This window comes from Misgurnus anguillicaudatus, chromosome 6, assembly GCF_027580225.2.
Source record: "Misgurnus anguillicaudatus chromosome 6, ASM2758022v2, whole genome shotgun sequence".
NCBI classification, from domain to species: Eukaryota; Metazoa; Chordata; class Actinopteri; order Cypriniformes; family Cobitidae; genus Misgurnus; species Misgurnus anguillicaudatus.
In genome coordinates, this window is record NC_073342.2 from 31,413,414 (window position 1) to 31,434,194 (window position 20,781).

The following is a 20,781-nucleotide window of genomic DNA, read 5'->3' on the forward strand; positions in this document are numbered from 1 at the left end:
AAAGTGCTAAACATGCTAAACATCTCAGTCTCATAGAAATTCCTCTTTTAGAAATGTCAGCCAGAAAACATCCCAATCTGAAAAACTGATGCATATGACATACAGGCATCTAACTGCCCCTACACTTTAAAATAATTGGCTACATTTTTTGAGTGGCAGCAAAGTCAGCCAATCAGTAATGAGATTGCAAGTTAAGCCAGTAGGGGGAGCCAAATAGGTGCAAAACCACTTGTTTAAATTCCCCCACCCTAATATAGCAATCTGAGAGAGGTTTTTAGGAAGCTTCTAAGGCATTACAGACCCAAACAAAAAATTTTTTGTCTACATGTCACATCACAGAACAAGGATAAATACTCCGTTCAATCATTCTATGTCACCTTTAAGAGATAAGGGATTATATCTGTGTGAATTCTTGTCAAAACAGATATTTTAACTGTAATTCTGTGTAGATGTGTATATATCTTTGTGCACACAGATCGTTTTCATGTCTTATCTCTCTTAATAACTCTTTTAACCTCAAGCAAGTCATGCATTTTATTTTTTAATTCCTGCATAAATCAAAATGTCAGACGCGTATGGGGATGGAGACGCATCTTTGTATTAAATAAAGCATTTAGGACGATACACCTCTCCGAAAACGTGCAAATAAAGATCATTTTAGATGTTTAATGACAATTAGAGCTTTGGGATTGCTAGACGAGGGCTTAATGTAATGTGCTCAGATTTAGCATTATATTTTATTAAATCTTTCAAGAATCACTAGAAATTATTTGCTTGTTGTTTAGCAATTCTTTTTTTTGGACAGTGAAGAAAAAGTTGGATGACCCTGACATCTCACGAAACAACAGCCTGATGGATGAACTGGATTTAGCTGGCGAGGATATTCCTCTACCTGTAGTCACCCACCCATCACAGTAAGTGAAGTTTATCATCCATTTATCTTTCTGTCCATCCATCCACCCATCGTCATCCATCTTTTCTTGGAGCAGTCTGTTTTTGAGACTTCTGAATCTGATTGTCTGATCCTCTACGTCTGTTCCCACAAATGATACGCGAACCTGAATGATTGCAAAATAGTTTCATATCTTTCCCTCATCTCATTTCTCTCATACAGCATTTGTGCTTTTCTTCATCCTGTTCTTCCTGAAACATCTCATGATGGTACATCAGTCATGAGATGAAGACCAGCGCCTCTTTCTCTCTTTCAGTTGGTTAACAAGTCCGTTTGTTGAAAAGGAACAAGATTCGGTCGCCACTCAGCACCTGAACTCAAGGAGGTACTGTTTCCTGTCTGTGGACGTCTGTTTCCTGTTTCACAGTTTCTGTCTGTATGGTCTCACAGTTGAAGTGATGTGTTTTGGTTATTGTATTACATAAACGCTTGCATTAAGACTTTTAATGCTTTGAGAGTACACTACCTGTAGTGATTTGACCTTTTTTACCATGGTAAATATCAGTTAGATAGTCTTTATTTAGAGTACTCATGATGGTGATGTAGACATATAATATATGAATATAAATAGCAGGGTGTGATGTATTAAAAAGCTTTGAAGAGTTTTAAAGTGGCACGGAAGCAGATTTCAAAGGTAGAAATATTTATTGCGTAATTTCCTGCTAAAAATGGTGACACACGTGTACCATTACGGTGCAATAACATCACCATGATTTAAGACTTCGCTCATATCACCCACCCATATTTTGATGAAAACTTGTGTCCAAATGTCAAGCATCAAATCCTTTTTAGTTAAACATGACATTAGCTAAACTTCTCTATGACGCAGTCTGTGTCTCATTACATACATCTTTCCATTAGCGAAACACTGGGCTGAACGCAGGTCTGTTTCCGAGCGGAGCTTGTTTTTGTCTGCTTGCCGTGCCTGTTAAAGCATCTCAGATGACTTTCAACACGTCCTCCATGTTCTCCTGAAAGCCAAGGTTTGCTCATGATGAAGAGGGTTTTGGGTGGGCTCCTGTGAGAAAGATGGAAAGGATATCTCCCTCATTAGGGACCGTGAGAAGTCCTGAATGATTGTATGTGTAAGACGAGGACAAATGAAGCACAGGAAGGGTGTGAAGGGGAAGCGGCCTGTCATGTAAAAGTATGCTAACAGATATTAGTGTTAGTGTAGCATCATAATAAACCATCAGGTTAAGAGGATGCTTGCGTCATTTTCTCATTAGGAGATTTCTGGATAACATTCCTTTAAATGACTATAGACGGTTTCAGCAGTAACAACATAAACAAGCGCGATCGCGATCCGCACGTAACTTCCGGTAAACTCCGCTAATAATAAATAACAACAAAGTTCTTTAAACGTAGTTTACTTATATAACAAGCACAAAAAACAACACATAGATTACCTAGGAAACCAAAACATTTGTTATTTTCGACGAGGCATTTGTTCAAGAGATCATTTTAGCAACTAGTCAGACCATTAAAAAACGAAACAGGAAGTAAGGTTCGGATCCAGACGTGTATCACGTGCGTCCGATGAAACCGTCTATATGGGGAAATATTTTTAAAAACAAAAAACCTTAACTGTACTGAAGTGCTGTACGTAACTTGTTTTTCTGTTGGTGTGCAGATTGACGGGTGAACAAGTAAATGTGTGCGTGTTATTTTGATAAGATCTGCCATCTCTGATCTCTCTCACCAGATGTAACATCATCCAGACTCACTCCAGACCTCAGAAAGAGTCTGATTTGCTCTATGGTTTGTTTGCTCTTTGACCCCAGATGTCAGCTTAATGTTTTGTGCTTTGTGTTGATCAGAGTTCTCTCTGTTCTTCAGCAGATATCAGAATATGAGTCTCATATCTCCAGCTCCGCAGTCTTTTTCTATAATGCTAACGCATAGTATTTTGGATGTGATGTTTGTGATTTTTACAAGCATTTTCAAATTTTTTCAAGGCGTAACTCTGCAGAACTCTTGTTATTAAGGTGTTTTGTCTGTTTAGTTGCCATGGTGTTGCTAAGGTGTTCAGTGTTTATTTATTTAGTTACCATAGTGTTGCCAAGGTGTTCTGTGTTTAGTAAGTTGCCATGGTGTTGGCAAGGTGTTCTGTGTTTGCTTGTTTATTTATTTGCCATGGTGTTGATAAGGTGATCTGTGTTTAGTAAGTTGCCATGCTTTTTTAACTTGCATTGCTCTGTCATTAAGTGAGTTGCCATGGTGTTGGCAAGGTGTTCTGCGTTTGCTTGTTTATTTATTTGCCATGGTGTTGATAAGGTGATCTGTGTTTAGTAAGTTGCCATGTTTTTTTAACTTGCATTTCTCTGTCATTAAGTGAGTTGCCATGGTGTTGGCAAGGTGTTCTGTGTTTGCTTGTTTATTTATTTGCCATGGTGTTGATAAGGTGATCTGTGTTTAGTAAGTTGCCATGCTTTTTTAACTTGCATTGCTCTGTCATTAAGTGAGTTGCCATGGTGTTGGCAAGGTGTTCTGCGTTTGCTTGTTTATTTATTTGCCATGGTGTTGATAAGGTGATCTGTGTTTAGTAAGTTGCCATGTTTTTTTAACTTGCATTTCTCTGTCATTAAGTGAGTTGCCATGGTGTTGGCAAGGTGTTCTGTGTTTGCTTGTTTATTTATTTGCCATGGTGTTGATAAGGTGATCTGTGTTTAGTAAGTTGCCATGTTTTTTTTAACTTGCATTGCTCTGTCATTAAGTGAGTTGCCATGGTGTTGCTAAGGTGTTCTGCGTTTGCTTATTTATATTTTTATTTGCCATGGTGTTGATAAGGTGATCTGGGCTTAGTAAGTTGCCATGGTGATCTTAAGGTGTTCTGTGTTTATCCAGTTGCCATGGTATTGGCAAATTGTTCTGTGTTTGATTTTTTTATTTATTTGCCATGGTGTTGATAAGGTGATCTGGGTTTAGTGAGTTGCCATGGTGTAGTTACGGTGCTCTGTAATTTAGTGAGTTGCCATGGTGTTGCTAAGGTGTTCTGTGTGTTTATTTATCCAGTTGCCATGGCGTTGGCAAGATGCTTTTGCTTATTTATTTATTTGCCCCCTGGTGTTGATAAGGTGATTTGGGTTTAGTAAGTTGCCATGGTGTTGTTAAGGTGTTTTGTGTTTATCCAGTTGCCATGGTGTTGGCAAAACGTCCTGTGTTTGCTTATTTATTTATATATTTGCTATGGTGTTTATAAGGTGATCTGAGTTTAGTAAGTTGCCATGGTGTTGTTACGGTGTTCTGTCATTTAGTGAGTTGCCATGGTGTTTCTAAGGTGTTCTGTGTTTATTTATCCAGTTGCCATGGTGTTGTTAAGGTGTTTTGTGTTTATCCAGTTGCCATGGTGTTGGCAAAACGTCCTGTATTTGCTTATTTATTTATATATTTGCCATGGTGTTTATAAGGTGATCTGAGTTTAGTAAGTTGCCATGGTGTTGTTACAGTGCTCTGTCATTAAGTGAGTTGCCATGGTGTTGCTAAGGTGTTCTGTGTTTATTTATCCAGTTGCCATGGCGTTGGCAAGATGCTTTTGCTTATTTATTTATTTGCCCCCTGGTGTTGATAAGGTGATTTGGGTTTAGTAAGTTGCCATGTTGTTGTTAAGGTGTTTTGTGTTTATCCAGTTGCCATGGTGTTGGCAAAACGTCCTGTGTTTGCTTATTTATTTATATATTTGCCATGGTGTTTATAAGGTGATCTGAGTTTAGTAAGTTGCCATGGTGTTGTTACGGTGCTCTGTCATTTAGTGAGTTGCCATGGTGTTTCTAAGGTGTTCTGTGTTTATTTGTCCAGTTGCCATGGTGTTGTTAAGGTGTTTTGTGTTTATCCAGTTGCCATGGTGTTGGCAAAACGTCCTGTATTTGCTTATTTATTTATATATTTGCCATGGTGTTTATAAGGTGATCTGAGTTTAGTAAGTTGCCATGGTGTTGTTACAGTGCTCTGTCATTAAGTGAGTTGCCATGGTGTTTCTAAGGTGTTCTGTGTTTATTTATCCAGTTGCCATGGTGTTGCTAAGGTGTTCAGCGTTTATTTATTTAGTTACCATATTTTTGCCAAGGTGTTCTGTGTTTAGTAAGTTGCCATGTTGTTGTTAAGGTGTTTTGTGTTTATCCAGTTGCCATGGTGTTGGCAAAACGTCCTGTGTTTGCTTATTTATTTATATATTTGCCATGGTGTTTATAAGGTGATCTGAGTTTAGTAAGTTGCCATGGTGTTGTTACGGTGCTCTGTCATTTAGTGAGTTGCCATGGTGTTTCTAAGGTGTTCTGTGTTTATTTATCCAGTTGCCATGGTGTTGTTAAGGTGTTTTGTGTTTATCCAGTTGCCATGGTGTTGGCAAAATGTCCTGTATTTGCTTATTTACTTATATATTTGCCATGGTGTTTATAAGGTGATCTGAGTTTAGTAAGTTGCCATGGTGTTGTTACAGTGCTCTGTCATTAAGTGAGTTGCCATGGTGTTTCTAAGGTGTTCTGTGTTTATTTATCCAGTTGCCATGGTGTTGCTAAGGTGTTCAGCGTTTACTTATTTAGTTACCATATTTTTGCCAAGGTGTTCTGTGTTTAGTAAGTTGCCATGGTGTTACTAAGGTGTTTTGTGTTTATTTATCCAGTTGCCATGGCATTGGCGAGGTGTTCTGGGTTTGTTTATTTATTCATTTGCCATGGTGTTTATAAGGTGATCTGGGTTTAGTAAGTTGCAATGGTGTTGTTACGGTGCTCTGTCATTGAGTGAGTTGCCATGGTGTTGCTAAGGTTTTCTGTGTTTATTTAGTTGCCATAGTGTTGCCAAGGTGTTTTGTGTTTAGTAAGTTGCCATGGTGTTGGCAAAATGTTCTGTCTTTGCTTATTTATTTATTTGCCATGGTGTTCATAAGGTGATCTGGGTTTAGTAAGTTCCCATGGTGTTGTTACAATGTTCTGTCTTTATTTAGTGAGTTGCCATTGTGTTACTAAGTTGATCTGGGTTTAGTTAATTAGTTGCCATGATGTTGCAAAGGTGATCTGGGTTTAGTTAATTAGTTCCCATGATGTTGCAAATGTGCTCTCTCTTTATTTAGTGAGTTGCCATGGTATTGCTAAATTGACCTGGGTTTAGTTAGTTAGTTGCCATGTTGTTGCTAAGATTATATGGGCTTAGTAAGTTGCCATGGTGTTGCTCAGATGTTCTGTGTTTATTTATTTAGTTGCCATGGTGTTGGTAAGGTGTTCTGTCTTTTAGTAAGTTGCCATGATGTTGATATTGTATTTTTTTAAGAATTCTGGTGGCTACTACAATGTTCTGCGTCTTAACTTTCAAAAACATTTATTTTATTTTGAGATGAATGATTTCATACATTTGTCTCCGTCTTTAACAAACATGTTAGACTTTATTGAATCTGAAGTTTACCTGACATCATTTCAAAAGATCGATGCTTTGAATTTTCCACTACAATTATTTAGATTTATTATGAAACAGTTTACAAAAGCTTATTGTCTGATGGAAGTTCAGTCTGGTCTCACCAAGAATGAAGGAGTGGGAACGCGTTACACAAAACAAGTTTGTCTGAAAGACAAATAGTGACAGAATAAGCTCAGACAGCTACAAGAGTCGAGAATCTGATAGTAACCCACGATTCATCAGATCACATACAGTGGGAACTTATAAATGAAATAAATCTTATAAACTTAAAAATAAGTTATTCTAGTTTGCTTGTTTGTTTGACTGATTTATTACAGGTATATCTGTGAGTTGTTTTTTTTTTAGTTACTGAATTGCGGTACACTTTGTCGCGTATGTTCATTATAATGTGCAGTCAGTGTGGAGAATTAATAAAAAAACTGAAGTGTTTGCCATCACTGTGTTATTTGTAGATTTATTAGTATTGAATTCTAAAACCAAATGTTTCTCGTTCTCTCTGTTTTTCTCATTCCCGACTCGTGTGTTTTCCCGCAAAATCCCAAAATTCCACTGTGACATCACTGCTTGTGCATGTGTGTCTGTTGGGTGCATCAGTGCGGCGGGTGAGTCAGGTGGAAGATTCAAGCTTGTGTTTTTCTTCAACCTCAAAGTGGCCATTTACACATTAAAGCTGAACTCAGATCAGGTTAGAGACGGTTTCAGCAGAGAGGCTGAATAAAAGGTCCTTTCATAGCCATTGAAATGAAAGAGCGGGATTTGTAGAGGCTTGTGTGAAATTAATGAATAGTCGCGAGGAGATCTTTTACTCCTTTCTAACCGTTTGGCCGTTGAAATGTTTGGAAATGAGCTTCCACCGCTGAGCGCTTAAACCTGTGGAGTCCTCAGCACCTGCTCAAATATAATTCAGGATTTTCAGGAGATTTTATTGCTTCTATGTAACAAGAACACTTGGCTTCTGATCGTATGTAGTATGAATAAACTGTGGTGCACTTATTCCGGCCAAAAAATCTCCCACTTAGACGGGAAGGAAATGTCAGGATGACATGTGAAGTGGCCATTTACGGTTTCACACTATTTTGTTATTAATACTAAGGTACTTATTAAGTACTTTAATAATGGAGATCAGATGGTAATACTGTTGTATGATAATATATAGCATAATATTGTTTGATTTACTGTGGTACTCAAATAATGATACATGGTAGTTTGTAGATTTTGGACAAACCTTTAGATGCAATTGACGATATTATAGTAATGAGACAATGAAGTACAGCTTACAAACTTCTGTTCAGAGCGATCTCATCCTTGCCGATGCCACAATAGATCTTTCAGAAGCTAAAAAGAGATGGCAAAGAAAAATAAATGCAGGATATTTATTGTTTTCGTAGCGCTTCACCATGAAGGTTGTGAGATGCCAAGCCCTCCATCTTTTGTTTTTAAGTCGGGTCACAATAAACACCATGCTGCCTTGTTTATTTTTGTTTAGTTTGACCTCTGACCCCTGATCCTCCTGTCCCATCGGCCTCTTATTATAGAACATTAAACCGTTTGGGTTTTGCATTTTGTGTTAAGGTTGAATCATTTTGGCCGTGTGTCTTTTCTTTAAATGGCATTTGTTTTGATTCAGAAATATTATTGTGTTAGGGTATTTTTTTATAATGCTGTAAAATTGGGCGATAATTGTGCGTTAATTGAGTAAATAAAAGCACATGAGCAATTCCAGCATTATTAACGTGACTTTGCAGTGAAATCTTGAAATATAATTTCTCAGAAAATACATTTATTTCCAATATATTCAACCATCTGTTTATGTTTTCCTATATCACTGATAACAAAATTTTAGACATCAGAAAAATGAGTTTTTAAAGAACATACGCAAATTTTTGAGAAAGCCATTTTAAGCACTGAATGAAAGAATGACAGGCTTCTTGGTAACATCACGCAAGGCAAAAAAGAGGGTGACATCTAGTGAAGAAGACTAGTAATTTGAATAACGTTAATCTTACGTTCAATGTTTGCAGAAAAAAAACGATTCTGCTCTTTGAGAATCGATTTTGAATCGACCACGTTTAAAAAAACGATTAATCAAAAAAAAATTTGCCCGACCTTGTCAGAAATGTACGTTTTTTTTGTGACTTTTCTCTCAAACTACAACAGAAGTAAGCGTCGTCTTCTCGGTTTAAAGGTTCGCATCTGTACTCGTCCTCTCTGGCGCACCTGTACAAATATCTTCTCTTTCTGCTGGCTTTATTTCTCAGAAGTCTGTCTGTAATGGTAACACCTGAGCGCTGTGTTTATCTATGCTGCCCGGCTGCTGGCCACTGTGTGTGGAGATTCAGGTGGTCTGGTTTGGTCGCTCTGATGTGGTTTTGTTTGGGTGGAGTCAATAAATAGATCATTCAGAGAGAGGAGTCATTGTTCAGATGGGACACAAATGTTTATGATTGTGTGTGACACATAAACATACACCACAAACAGATGGAGGAGCCCAAATACACTCGAACACACAGACTTTACATGCACACAGCCTTTCTGTTATCTTTACATACACACACCTTCTTTCATAAAGTGCAGACCTGCTGCTGGTTTCTGAGCAGGACACACCTGTGCCGAATGAAGCCGTCTTTGTTCAGGACGACAATAAAGGCACAGGGTGAAGTGGGGAGAGGTGGGTGTGGTCTGGAGGAGGGCAAAGTGGGTGTGGTCTGAAACCGGATGAGATGGATGTGGTCTGGAACGGGGAGGTGGGTGTGATCTAAAACCGGAGGAAATGGATGTGGTCTGGATCGGATGGGGGAGGTGAAGGTGGTTTGGAGCGGGCAAGGTGGGTGTGGTCTGAAAGAAGGAGAGGTAGGTATGGTCTGGAACAGGGAGATGTGGGTGTGGTCTGGGACAAACCGGAGATGGGCATGTTTTGGGGTGGGGCTTAGCAGTATCCATAGTCTGAATAAAATACTTCCTATTACTCGGACAGTATTGTACATTATTTATTGCGTATATCTTAACTTTAAAAATGTGTGTTTATGAATTATAAATTTATAATGTGTATAGGTTCATCTCTAAATTCTTATTGGATAAAATATGAGAGAGTTTATTGGTTAAGAATTATTTGGATTATTATGAGTAAATTATTATATATATTGATGGCTCAATCGTATTGAAAAGCCTTCATGTAAACACTTTAATCAATACGATTGAGGACGATCGGATGCAAATTTGGATCAGATTGAAGGGGGTGGTGTACTCCGATCTGTGATCCGATCCGCAGGAGAAAAGTACGCATGTAAACGCGTGAATCATAGTATTTTCTGAATTGGATGCAAAAATACATTGTGCACATGCGCAAAACATTTGTGCTGAAGTTCACGTCTTATATAAAACTCTTATATCACATGATTCTTGTCACAGAAACGCTCAATAGCAAACAGTGGCATTCAGTGGATTGACAAAATTTTGTGCATGTAAACATAGCCAATGTGTGATTAATTTGCGATTAATCATAAGTCATGACAATCATGCGATTAATCGAGATTAAATTTTAATCGATTATAATATAAATCCATATAATTCATCCATTAATAGTCCTAATCATACAGGTTTACAAACATCCAGATAATTTGCATACTGTGAAAAATACGGAAGTATGCCGTAATAAACATCACAGTTTAAGTGAAACACCAGGTCTGCTCTCATTTGGCCCAAATAATAAGCCGGTCTCACATGGTCTCGCAGACTCAAAAGGTTTAACATGTTGTCCATGTGGTGTTTTGAGCCTCCAAGATGTTTTTCGCGCTTCACAGGCTCCACATTTATTACAGATGTGGCCGTAACGTCTCTTCCGAGCAGAGTTTACGCTCGTGTGCGGGGGAATTAATCCTTCATTACGTTAAGTGTTTGCAGTCGCGACCGAGCTTGTTTGAAACGAGCGGAAGACGTCAGAGGCTTTCCAGTGATGGCAATGGAATGAGTTAATCTGATTATGAATAATCTGTTTAAGGAGTTTAGCTGGTGCTGGAGTGTGCAAGCCCGAGACCGGTTGAAAAATGAGGACTATGACAAATGTACGCTTATGTTAGTACCTGAAAGAACTTTCCACCTGGCCTAAGATGAATCACTATATTGTTTTTGCTCTGGATAAAAGCATCTGCTAAATGTGTACAACCTGATGCTGTGTCTTTCATAACCAGAACCATATAGTCCTCATTAAGCAGTTCCCAGGGGTCTCGACTCTTAAGTGCTGGGGTCTCGACTAATAATTCTTCCAATAAGTCTGGCGAGTGCTGAAAAGTCCACACCGTCACGTGTATATGTGCAGGAATGGAGACTGAGATGTCGCCATCACACTTGATGTGATGTTAGGAGGTCTGCTGAGATTGTCTGGTTATGCAAACCGTCGCTTGTTTTGTGGAAGGATGCTTGTATATAACATCATGTCACATTTTACACATACAGATGTTAGTCGTTTCTTAAAAATTACAAGTAGACCAAACGATTGATTTGTCACTTTATGGTAAAAGTAGAAAAGCTAAGCTTTTACATAATCCATTTCTGAAGTCAGAATGTACTATTTGCTGAGAAATATACATTTCTGATCATTCACAGCTATGAATATGAAACCCAGGCAGTTAAAGGATTACTCCACTTTCATAAAAACATCACGATAATTTACTCACCCCCATGTCATCCAAGATGTTTATGTCTTTCTGTGTTCAGTTGAAAAGAAATAGGTAAGAAAAACATTTCAGGATTTTTCTTAGTGGACTTTAAAACAGTTTACAGTTTCAACACAGCTTTAAAGGGCCAGCGCGACCTTACTTATTACGTAATCACGTCGAAAGGTCAAGCGTTACATATGTAAAACGCACACTTGCGGACACATTATTATTATTTTTTTTAACTTTGTTTTCATTGAACTTTTCGGTGAAAATACTTGAGAAAAATAAATCGCAAAAAAGGTGTAAAAACACACGTGAAACTTTCGCGTGCGCAGGTGAAACTACTGCGTTTAGTTTCACGTGCGCTCGCAAAAGTTTCACGTGAGCATGCAAAACTAAACTTAAAAAAACAACAATTTGTACATGAAGGTTTCGCGTGAGCACATGAAACTAAACTTTACCTCGGTAGAAGGGGGACAAAAAATAAAATAAATAAATGAATTTAAAACTAAAATAAATAAACAAAAAGTACATACTGTAGGCCCTTAATAGCATTTTAGATACATTACACGTACATTACACGTTGATATATCATCTGTGTGGTTTAAACATTATTATATGTTAAAGTTCTCACTTGCGTACAATTTTAAACAATAAACTGACACAAAGACATTAATTCGTATCATTCCACATATAACAACATCTGAACGCTCACACTTGTAAACACTGAAGCTGTAGTTTCGCATATGTCATGTGTGACCTTTCCATGTGATTACGTAATACGTAAGGTCGCGCTGGCGAATTACACCGCTACTGCAAAACAAGAAGTTGTGGTCTAAAAGTATTTTTTTGGGTGAAAATGATGGTCGTTTTGCTAGTTAAGACCCTTACCGTGGGTTTACACCAGCTGCGTTGAGGCATCAAATTCGCGTCTACTGCGTCTAGTTTGACGCTTGATTTTGAGTGTACTTGCTTCATTCGAGACATTCTAGTCATCGAGACATTCTCGTGGAAATTTGCGTCATAGGAGGGGCTTCTGTGACTCCGCTCGCTTCCTATAATCACGTCACTACTAGAACAAGCTCCTGAGTGGTTAACGCGGCAAGTTTTTCCGCCAAAGTTCAAATTTTTTAACTTGTGCGTTTCCCACGGCAATGCTCAATTCACGCGAACTAGACGCGCAAATGAGGTGGAATCGCGTATTTGCCGCGCTAAACGCCTCATTCGCGCGCGCGAGACCTACAGATGCGCGTAAATGTGTCTTTACATTGACTTAACATTAAATTCACTCGCGCTTGACGCCTTTACCGCGGCTGGTCTGAACGCAGCATTATGCCTCGGTTGGGATCATTTAGAGTCCTTTGAAGCTGAATTGAAACAGTAAACTATTGAGGTCCACTAAAGTCCATTATATGTAGAAAAATCATGAAATGTTTTCTTCAAAAAACTTAATTTCTTATCGAGAGATCAAAGAAAGACATTAACATTTTGGACGATATGGAGTTTGGGATTTTTGGGTGGATTTTTTAATGAAAGTCAAGTAATCCTTTAAATCTGTTTTCTTTGTTCTCCTGATAAGATGAGCAATTTCCACATACTGTAGTTTAATAGCTGTTAAATTCTGGACAACAACAAATTTGAGCTTCAAATCATGTAGGGGGTTGATCCTTGTAAATGATGTCGCTCATGTTGTCTCTCATTGTTTTCAAACTTTTACTGTCAGTGTTGTTATATTACAAGATGCATTTTTAAGTTCAGCGGAGGACACATATTGGTCGGATTGATTATGGATCGTCTCCTGGGCGTGATGATAAGGAAGTGGAAGTGCATCGCTGCCTTTCCCTTGAGTGCACTCGAAAGTCAACACATCACTCAAGCCTTTGATCACGCAAAGGAACCAGACAAAACAAAGACCAGAAGAACTGATAGCAGAGCTTCTCTGATGTTCATATCACACTGTTTGGAAACTAACTAAACAACAAGTAATGCAAACACGTGGGAATTTAACTCTCGTCATTTTTACAAAACACGCTGTTTCATCATAAACCTTTATCGTGATTTTCAGTAAAAGACAAAGCAGAGATAAGATTGGAATGAGAGAACTCCTCCTGTTTTTCTGTGAAGATTGTTGGATCTGCTCTGTAGACAGACGCCGGGGTTTTGATGAGAAACAGAGATGTTTGTGCTAAAAGTGTATATGAATGTTTGTGAGGTGGTCATGACTTCCTATAGCAATTTAGGAAGTCATTTTCTCTCTACTAATATGAGTGAAGTGACTCAGAGTCCAGGTGAACTTCAGATCGTTCCAAGTCAAGCAAGGTTTGGTGAAGTCAAGAAAAACAACCTGTCAGACCAAAGTCTTTGAGTCATTCTGAGATGAAAACATCTAAAAATAAATGGTGTGAGGTCATCTGACCAGCGGTGACATCATTTCCTACAGCTGGACTTTGTTGGCTTATTAAAGATCTTATTGGCTGCCGGTGTGTTAAATCAGGGTTCGTCCGGTGAATGAAAAAACAAAAACAAAAGATCAAAAGGCAGATATTGTTATTTTTGCGAAGCTCAGTATGTAATCTACCCGCTTTTCCGTTTTTACCAAGTTTGGTTTGACTAGTGACGTCTGGGCAGACTTTAGGATTTATTTGGACACTCGCTGTTACACATCTGCGCATTGGTTGAAATGGTCACCAGTCATTTGCAGGGCTAAAATAACAGTTCTTAACTGCGATTAACTAAGTGGTTAAATCTGGTCATGATTAAGCCTCATCTGAGCAGATTTCTCATGTCTACGGGTTGACCTATAACTCTATAATTGGTGAAGATGTATAGCGGTCCTGTGACCTCATGTTCTAGTTAACACAGAGAGTTTTTGTGTTTTTGGGAGCTGTACCAGGTGTCCGGGTCAGGTGTGTTTGTGCCACTCAGATGGCTGTCGAGTGTTTCGTGACTAGCAAAAACCAGAGAAGAACAGATAGTTGTTCACTTTGATTGACATTTGCTGTGTGTTAAACGAGTCTTGGTCAGGGTGGACATTTGACACGATCAGCAGAACTACAGTGTGATTGTGGCATATTTAAATTGACACGTTAGTAAAAAATGTAGTTTTAATCGTACAATATTAAATATATTACACACACATGCACACACACAATAATTGCGTCTTCCAGTAGGTTGTGCTGTAGCTATACTGCATGCGAGTGGTTGTATTATTATTTACAAACTCACTCACATACATAAATTTATTTATGAATAATAAAACAAGGTCATATAGAGCTGATATACTGTATGTGATATTAAATATCATTTTAGAAAAGACTATAATACACACACAAAATGTATTCAGTTTTGTTTTTACCAGTGTTAGACGTTTCCACTAAGCAGTTTGGAAAACACCAGAGAGAAAGTGGGAATGTTGCTGTGTTTCAGTTTCAGTGCTGACAGTGAGTGTTTCGGGAAGTGGAGTGTGCACGCGTCTACATCTATGCACATCTACATATGTGCACATCTGTGCGTGCTTCTGCATCTGTGTGTCTGCATGTGTGTGTGTGCGTGTCTGCATGTGCGTGTCTGCATGTGCGTGTCTGCGTCTGTGTGTCTGCATGTGTGTGTCTGGGCGTCTGCATGTGCGTGTCTGCGTGTGCGTGTCTGCATTTGTGTCTGCATCTGTGCACGTCTGTGCATGCTTCTGAGTCTTTCTGTCTGCATGTGTGTGCCAGCATCTGTGTGTCTGCATGTGCGTGTCTGCGTTTGTGTGTCTGTATGTGTGTGTGTGTCTGCATGTGCGCGTCTGCATCTGTGCACCTTTGTGCATGCTTCTGAGTCTATTTGTCTGCATTTGCGTGTCAGCATCTGTGTGTCTGCATGTCCGTGTCTGTGTGTCTGCATGCATGTGTGCATCTGCATCTATGCACGTCTACGCATCTGCACCTGTGCACATCTACATGTGTGCATGTCTGTGCATGCTTCTGCGTCTGTGTGTCTGCATGTGCCTGACTGCGTTTGTGTATCTGCATGTGCGTGTCTGCATGTGCGCGTTTGCATCTGTTCACATCTTTGCATTTGCAGCTGTGCACATCTACATGTGTGCATGTCTGTGCATGCTTCTGAGTCTCTTTGTCTGCATGTGGGTGTCTGCGTCTGTGTGTCTGCATGTGCGCATCTGCATCTATGCACATCTATGCATCTGCATCTGTGCACATCTACATGTGTGCATGTCTGTGCATGCTTCTGCGTCTGTGTGTCTGCATGTGCCTGACTGCGTTTGTGTATCTGCATGTGCGTGTCTGCATGTGCGCGTTTGCGTCTGTGCACATCTTTGCATTTGCAGCTGTGCACATCTACATGTGTGCATGTCTGTGCATGCTTCTGCGTCTGTGTGTCTGCATGTGCCTGACTGCGTTTGTGTATCTGCATGTGTGCATCTGCATCTATGCACATCTACGCATCTGTGCACATCTACATGTGTGCATGTCTGTGCATGCTTCTGCGTCTGTGTGTCTGCATGTGCCTGACTGCGTTTGTGTATCTGCATGTGCGTGTCTGCATGTGTGCGTTTGCATCTGTGCACATCTTTGCATTTGCAGCTGTGCACATCTACATGTGTGCATGTCTGTGCATGCTTCTGCGTCTGTGCATCTGTATGTGCGTGTCTGCGTCTGTGTGTCTGCATGTGTGTGTCTGCATCTGTGCACATCTACATGTGTGCATGTCTGTGCATGCTTCTGAGTCTGTGTGTCTGCATGTGCGCATCTGCGTCTGTGCATGCTTTTGAGTTTGTGTGTGTCTGCATGTACCTAACTGCATGTGCGCTTCTTTGCATCTGCGTCTCTGTGCACATCTTTGCATCTGTGCACATCTATTGTACATGTGTACATGTGTGCATGTCTGTGCATGCTTCTGAGTCTGTGTGTCTCCATGTGTATGCCTGCGTCTGTGCACATCTAAATGTGTGAACATCTGTGCATGCTTCTGAGTTTGTGTGTCTGCATATACCTGACTGCATGTGTGTGTGTGTGTCTGTATGCGTGTGTGAGAGTCTGTATGAGTGTGTTTGTGTTTTTGCGTCTGCGCTTGTATGCATCTGTGTATGTGTATATCTGTGCATGCATTTGTCTGTGCAAGTGTCTATATCTGTGAGTCCCTGCGTGTGTCTGCGTATGTCAGTATCTGTGTGTGTATCTCTGTGTTGCATGTCTGTGTATGTTTTTTGTGTCTATCTGTGTGCGTGTATCCAGCCCTTATCCTCCTCCTCGTCTTCGGCTCTGGCACACGGAATTCATTAGTCCTCTATTTGCAAGTTATTCCGCTCGGATGGAAATTGCCATAGTAGCTCGTCCCCTAGGACAAAGAAATTGCGTGAAATTGCACAATAACTCAGGAATTGGAAACACTTGTTTTTTTCTGTTTTATTGAGTGGATTTTGTTGTGTCAGGAATTGTCGTCTCTTTCTTTGTAATCATTACCAGAAACAGTTTCCTGTTGTACTGTAGATGTAGTCTGTTTTGTAAAAATATATTGCAAAGCTATAGACCATAGGGATAGTAGAAATGTAATAAATGGTTGAATGTCTTGGTCTTAATAATATAAATGATCATATATTGCATTCATTAGTAGTCTAAGTGCACAGACAGGTGTGCATGCACATTTATACTGTGAAGTAAGTACACCAGTTTCTTATAAACATTGTGTTTGCATTTAAACTTGGCACATTAACACCAATAAAGAGTTAAAAGTTTTTCAAAGTCATTTAAAGAGAGTACTCGTGCTTCTTTCTTATATTTAAATGCGTTGTTTTGTCTTTTGGAGAGCGCTGAGAATGCACTAAAGACTCCCAGACTTTTCCAGAGGCGTATCGAAGCGCTTGATAGCATTTCCAAACGCTCACAGGTGCTGCGGCAGTGCGCCGTTGGAAGAGAGTTTGTTGATTCTGGAGCGTCAGACGGGTGCTTCGCTCGGCTGTCACTTTCAGGAAAGCCAGAATCCTGGAGATGTCGAACCACGCTGGTGTCCCGTTGCTTCTCCAAAGCTTCAGTCAGGAGGTCACAGATCTAAACTCGACTCCAAAATAAAGATCTTTATTGCTTTTCTCTGTCCCTGACTGTGTTTTTCTCTCTGTCTCTCTCCTCACCGCTTCTCCCGTCTGTCAGCACGATCTTATCATTTCACTTTCTTTCCAGATGTTTCTCCATAAACTCATCTGTCGTTTTTCTTCGCATATTCCTCAGTGTTTATGGACTGACAGGAGCAGAAACGCAGATGTGACGAATCAAAATCTTTCTTGCAGGTTTAACACGCTGCATTTTATTGAGGACCTGGACAAAATTTGATAAAGTGTTTGTATTCTGACGGCACTGAAGGATATAATTTATAGTCATTTAGTCATTTTCTATTGAAAGCAATGATTTATTTTTATATGGTAACAATAACAATATTTGAATGCAGTTTACAAAACTTGAGTCTTTCCTGTTAATCTCCTCTCCAGTAAATGGAGAAGTGGATCTGTGCGTACCACGAAAAACACACACTTGACCTATACACACTTAGACAAAAACACACGCTCGACTGTTACCTCCCCCAGTCACAAACAGTTGAACGCACGCTCCTAATCAACAGAGTCCTAGAGGACCATTGAGTCGTTCCACATGTGTGAGGAGCAGAGTCGCATCGAATTAGAGCCGTTCGGACAAAGACCCTTTCTGCACACAGGTGTATGCGGGGCGACGTGTTAAAGGAGATCTCTTATGCGGGTAGACAGGCAGAGGGGCGGCTTGTAACCCCCCTTTCCAAACGGGGCAGCTGTGAGGGACTCTTTGTTCTGATGTAGCGTTCACGACGTCTGGCACTTGTTCTGTTTGTTTACGTCTGGGTCGTAATTGAAAAGCCTGTTTAGGCCGGTCAATCGATTCGCACACGAAATGCGGCAGACTGCAGACGGAAATGGGTTTCTTTGAAAATGTTGTCGTAGCGATATTGAAGCTCATTCATTACTTTAAAATTATTTAAAGGTGCAGTGTGTAATTTTTAAAAGGATCTTTTGAAAGAAATGCTAAATAATATTAAAAACTATATTATCAGGGGTGTATAAACACCTTTTAATAATGAACCGTTATGTTTTTATTACCTTGGAATAGGATGTTTTTATCTACATACACCGAGTGTCCCCTTACGTGGAAGTCACCATTTTGTGCCACCATGTTTCTACAGAAGCCCTTAATGGACAAACTTTTTTTACTAATTTGTATTCGTCGATGACATGTTTTTACGGTGGTGGCTAGTGTAGCTTCTCTATATGTTTCAAAAGCGAGGGAAGAGCAATGGACTGAGCCATTGGTTGCAATTCACAACCTCACCACTAGATGCTGCTAAAATTTACACACTGCACCTTTAAGTGTATATAAATGAATAAATGTAGAAATACAGAAAAAATAAATGCAGAAATAAGTAATTAATGAAATGCAGTAGGGCTGCCTAACGATAAGTCACGACTAATCGTTTGCAAAATAAAAGTTTTTGTTTACATAATATATGTGGGTGTACTGTGTATAATAATTATGTATAAATAAATACATATGCATGAATGTATAATTTAAAGAAAAATATATTTATATAATAAATATTTATATATTAATATAATATAAATTATATATACGTATAAAATTTTATATACACATGCAAATATTTTTTAAATATAAACATGCGTGCGTGTGCGTGCTTGTGTGTGCGTGTGTGTGCGTTTGTGTGTTTGTGTTTGTATTTGTATTTGTTATACATAATTATAATACATAGTACACCCACATATAAACTAAACTTTTATTCTGAAACGATTAGTCGTGACTAATCGTTAGGCAGCCCCAAAATGCAGAAATGAATAAATTAATAAATACAGAAATAAATAAATAAATGTAGAAATACAGAAACAAATAAATGAATAAATACATAAAAGCAAAAATAAATAATTAATTAATTAAATGCAGAAATAAATGCAGACAAATAAATAAATATATAAGTTTATCAAAAGTATTTAATTTTATTATTTATGCAACACTACATTTATTTTTACATTAATTTATGTATTTCTACATTTATTTATTTCTGCATTTATGTATTTATTAATTTAATTATTTCTGTATTTTTATTCATTTATTTTTTCTGCATTTAATTAATAACTTATTTATTTATGTATTTATTTATTTATGTATTTCTACATTTATCTATTCATTTCTGCATTGATTTATTTATACACTCAAGTGATTTTCCGTCCTCTATAGTTTCACTTATTTATTCATTAATCATTTTTGGGTTTCAGTTCTTTGATGTTGAAATGTTGTGTTTGATAGTTTTGTTAGTATTTGTTTGTAAAAATTTCAAAAACATCTCCATTGATTCTATGTTTTGAGGTCAATTTATGTTTTGCCGGATTGTTTTACTAAAATATTATTGCGTTTTAAATCTGAAGTAAATATGCTGAGCTACCAAGGGTGTTCGGCATGGTTAGGTAATTGTTGATTATGGCTTAAGTCCTTCTTGAGTATGACTCCATGGGATTTTATTATTATCTTAAATCGTCCACAACCTTAACATTTTTTCTCTTGAACGGCGCATGATTTCAGGATTTGCTTTGTGTCTGTAGTGCAAGCAGTTCGTGTTTGCTCAGGTCTCTAATTCTGATTATGAGCAATAGTTATAGTGATGGATGTCTTTGCAAACACTACCCATGGTTGCTTAGCAACACTGATTTAGTTGAGGTTGGGGGTTTTTAATTGTTTAGTTGCAGTCTGTCTGGCCATGAAGCTTAATTCTCCACACTGGCCTTAACCCCCCTAAACCATATTACGTCTTATCCTCCTTTATTCGATCTCTACAACACTGAGGGGTTTGTGCTGAGAGTTATTTCTCAATCCATACGTCTTTCCTGCAAGGTTTAACCCTTCTGGAGTTCAGACCGGCCCACATCAGATATCGGCTTACAACGCCATGAAACCACTGCAATGTCAGGTGATCCTTACAAAATATACTCTGGTGTATCCATAAAGATAAAAAATATTATTGACACTGGCATGAATTCTTCTACATCATTTATTAGGCTTGTTCAGGTTAATTTCAGCATTTACTAATACATTTTTTAAATCAAAGCTTGTAACTAGTCACAATGATTTGTTAATTGTGTTTTAATATTATTTTTATAAAGTCGTCCTCTTGTTATTTTAAATGAAATTCATAACAATTATGAATTAAAAAAGAGCAAATACATAAACTCCGGTATCTTAATGATGGATATCATCCTCGCCATGGTATATTACTATGATAGTCCAGGTACAATGGTTTATATCATTACCTTTGATCTGTTATCATCATTGATCTGTACTACTACTGTTATTCTTCTTGATGGTAAAATGTTCAACAAAACTACAAGGAAAAGCCAGCTGGATTTTGAGGGACGTAGCAGCGGCCAAATCTCAATCTGTTATGAATTTCGTTTCAGATTAAAAACAAAGCGATCGGGTTTCTTCAACCCTCGCAGCACAATATTTTTGGCCTGTACGTGTTTACCAGCTTGTTTTGATTAGCATTATGAAAATAATGCATGGAAAGGCACCTGATCCGGTGCCCTTGTGTCGTCATATAGCGTGCAATAGTTTCTCAGTGCCTGTGATGAAATCATTGCTACGCTTTTTTGTTTTACCAGTGAAGCTGTTGATCTGTTGTACAGAGTTTTGCTGGCATTTTGACATCCTTATCCGTCCTTTCTTCCTACATTCAACTGTA

General features: G+C 38.6%; 1 protein-coding gene across 2 annotated transcripts in view; it reads left to right on the top strand.

The window, feature by feature from the left end:
- kcnq1.2 (potassium voltage-gated channel, KQT-like subfamily, member 1.2) overlaps positions 1-20,781 on the top strand; it is a 136,297-nt gene that overhangs the window by 37,115 nt on the left and 78,401 nt on the right. The window contains exons 14-15 of one of the 2 annotated variants that reach the window (XR_008640560.2): positions 806-914; positions 1,115-1,277. Coding sequence is in view for 1 of the 2 variants with exons in the window: in XM_055192894.2 (XP_055048869.2) it covers positions 806-914; positions 1,209-1,277 (178 nt within the window). In the remaining variant the exon portion in view is untranslated. The remainder of the gene's footprint in view (positions 1-805; positions 915-1,114; positions 1,278-20,781) is intronic. The other variant, XM_055192894.2, reaches the window with a different exon arrangement.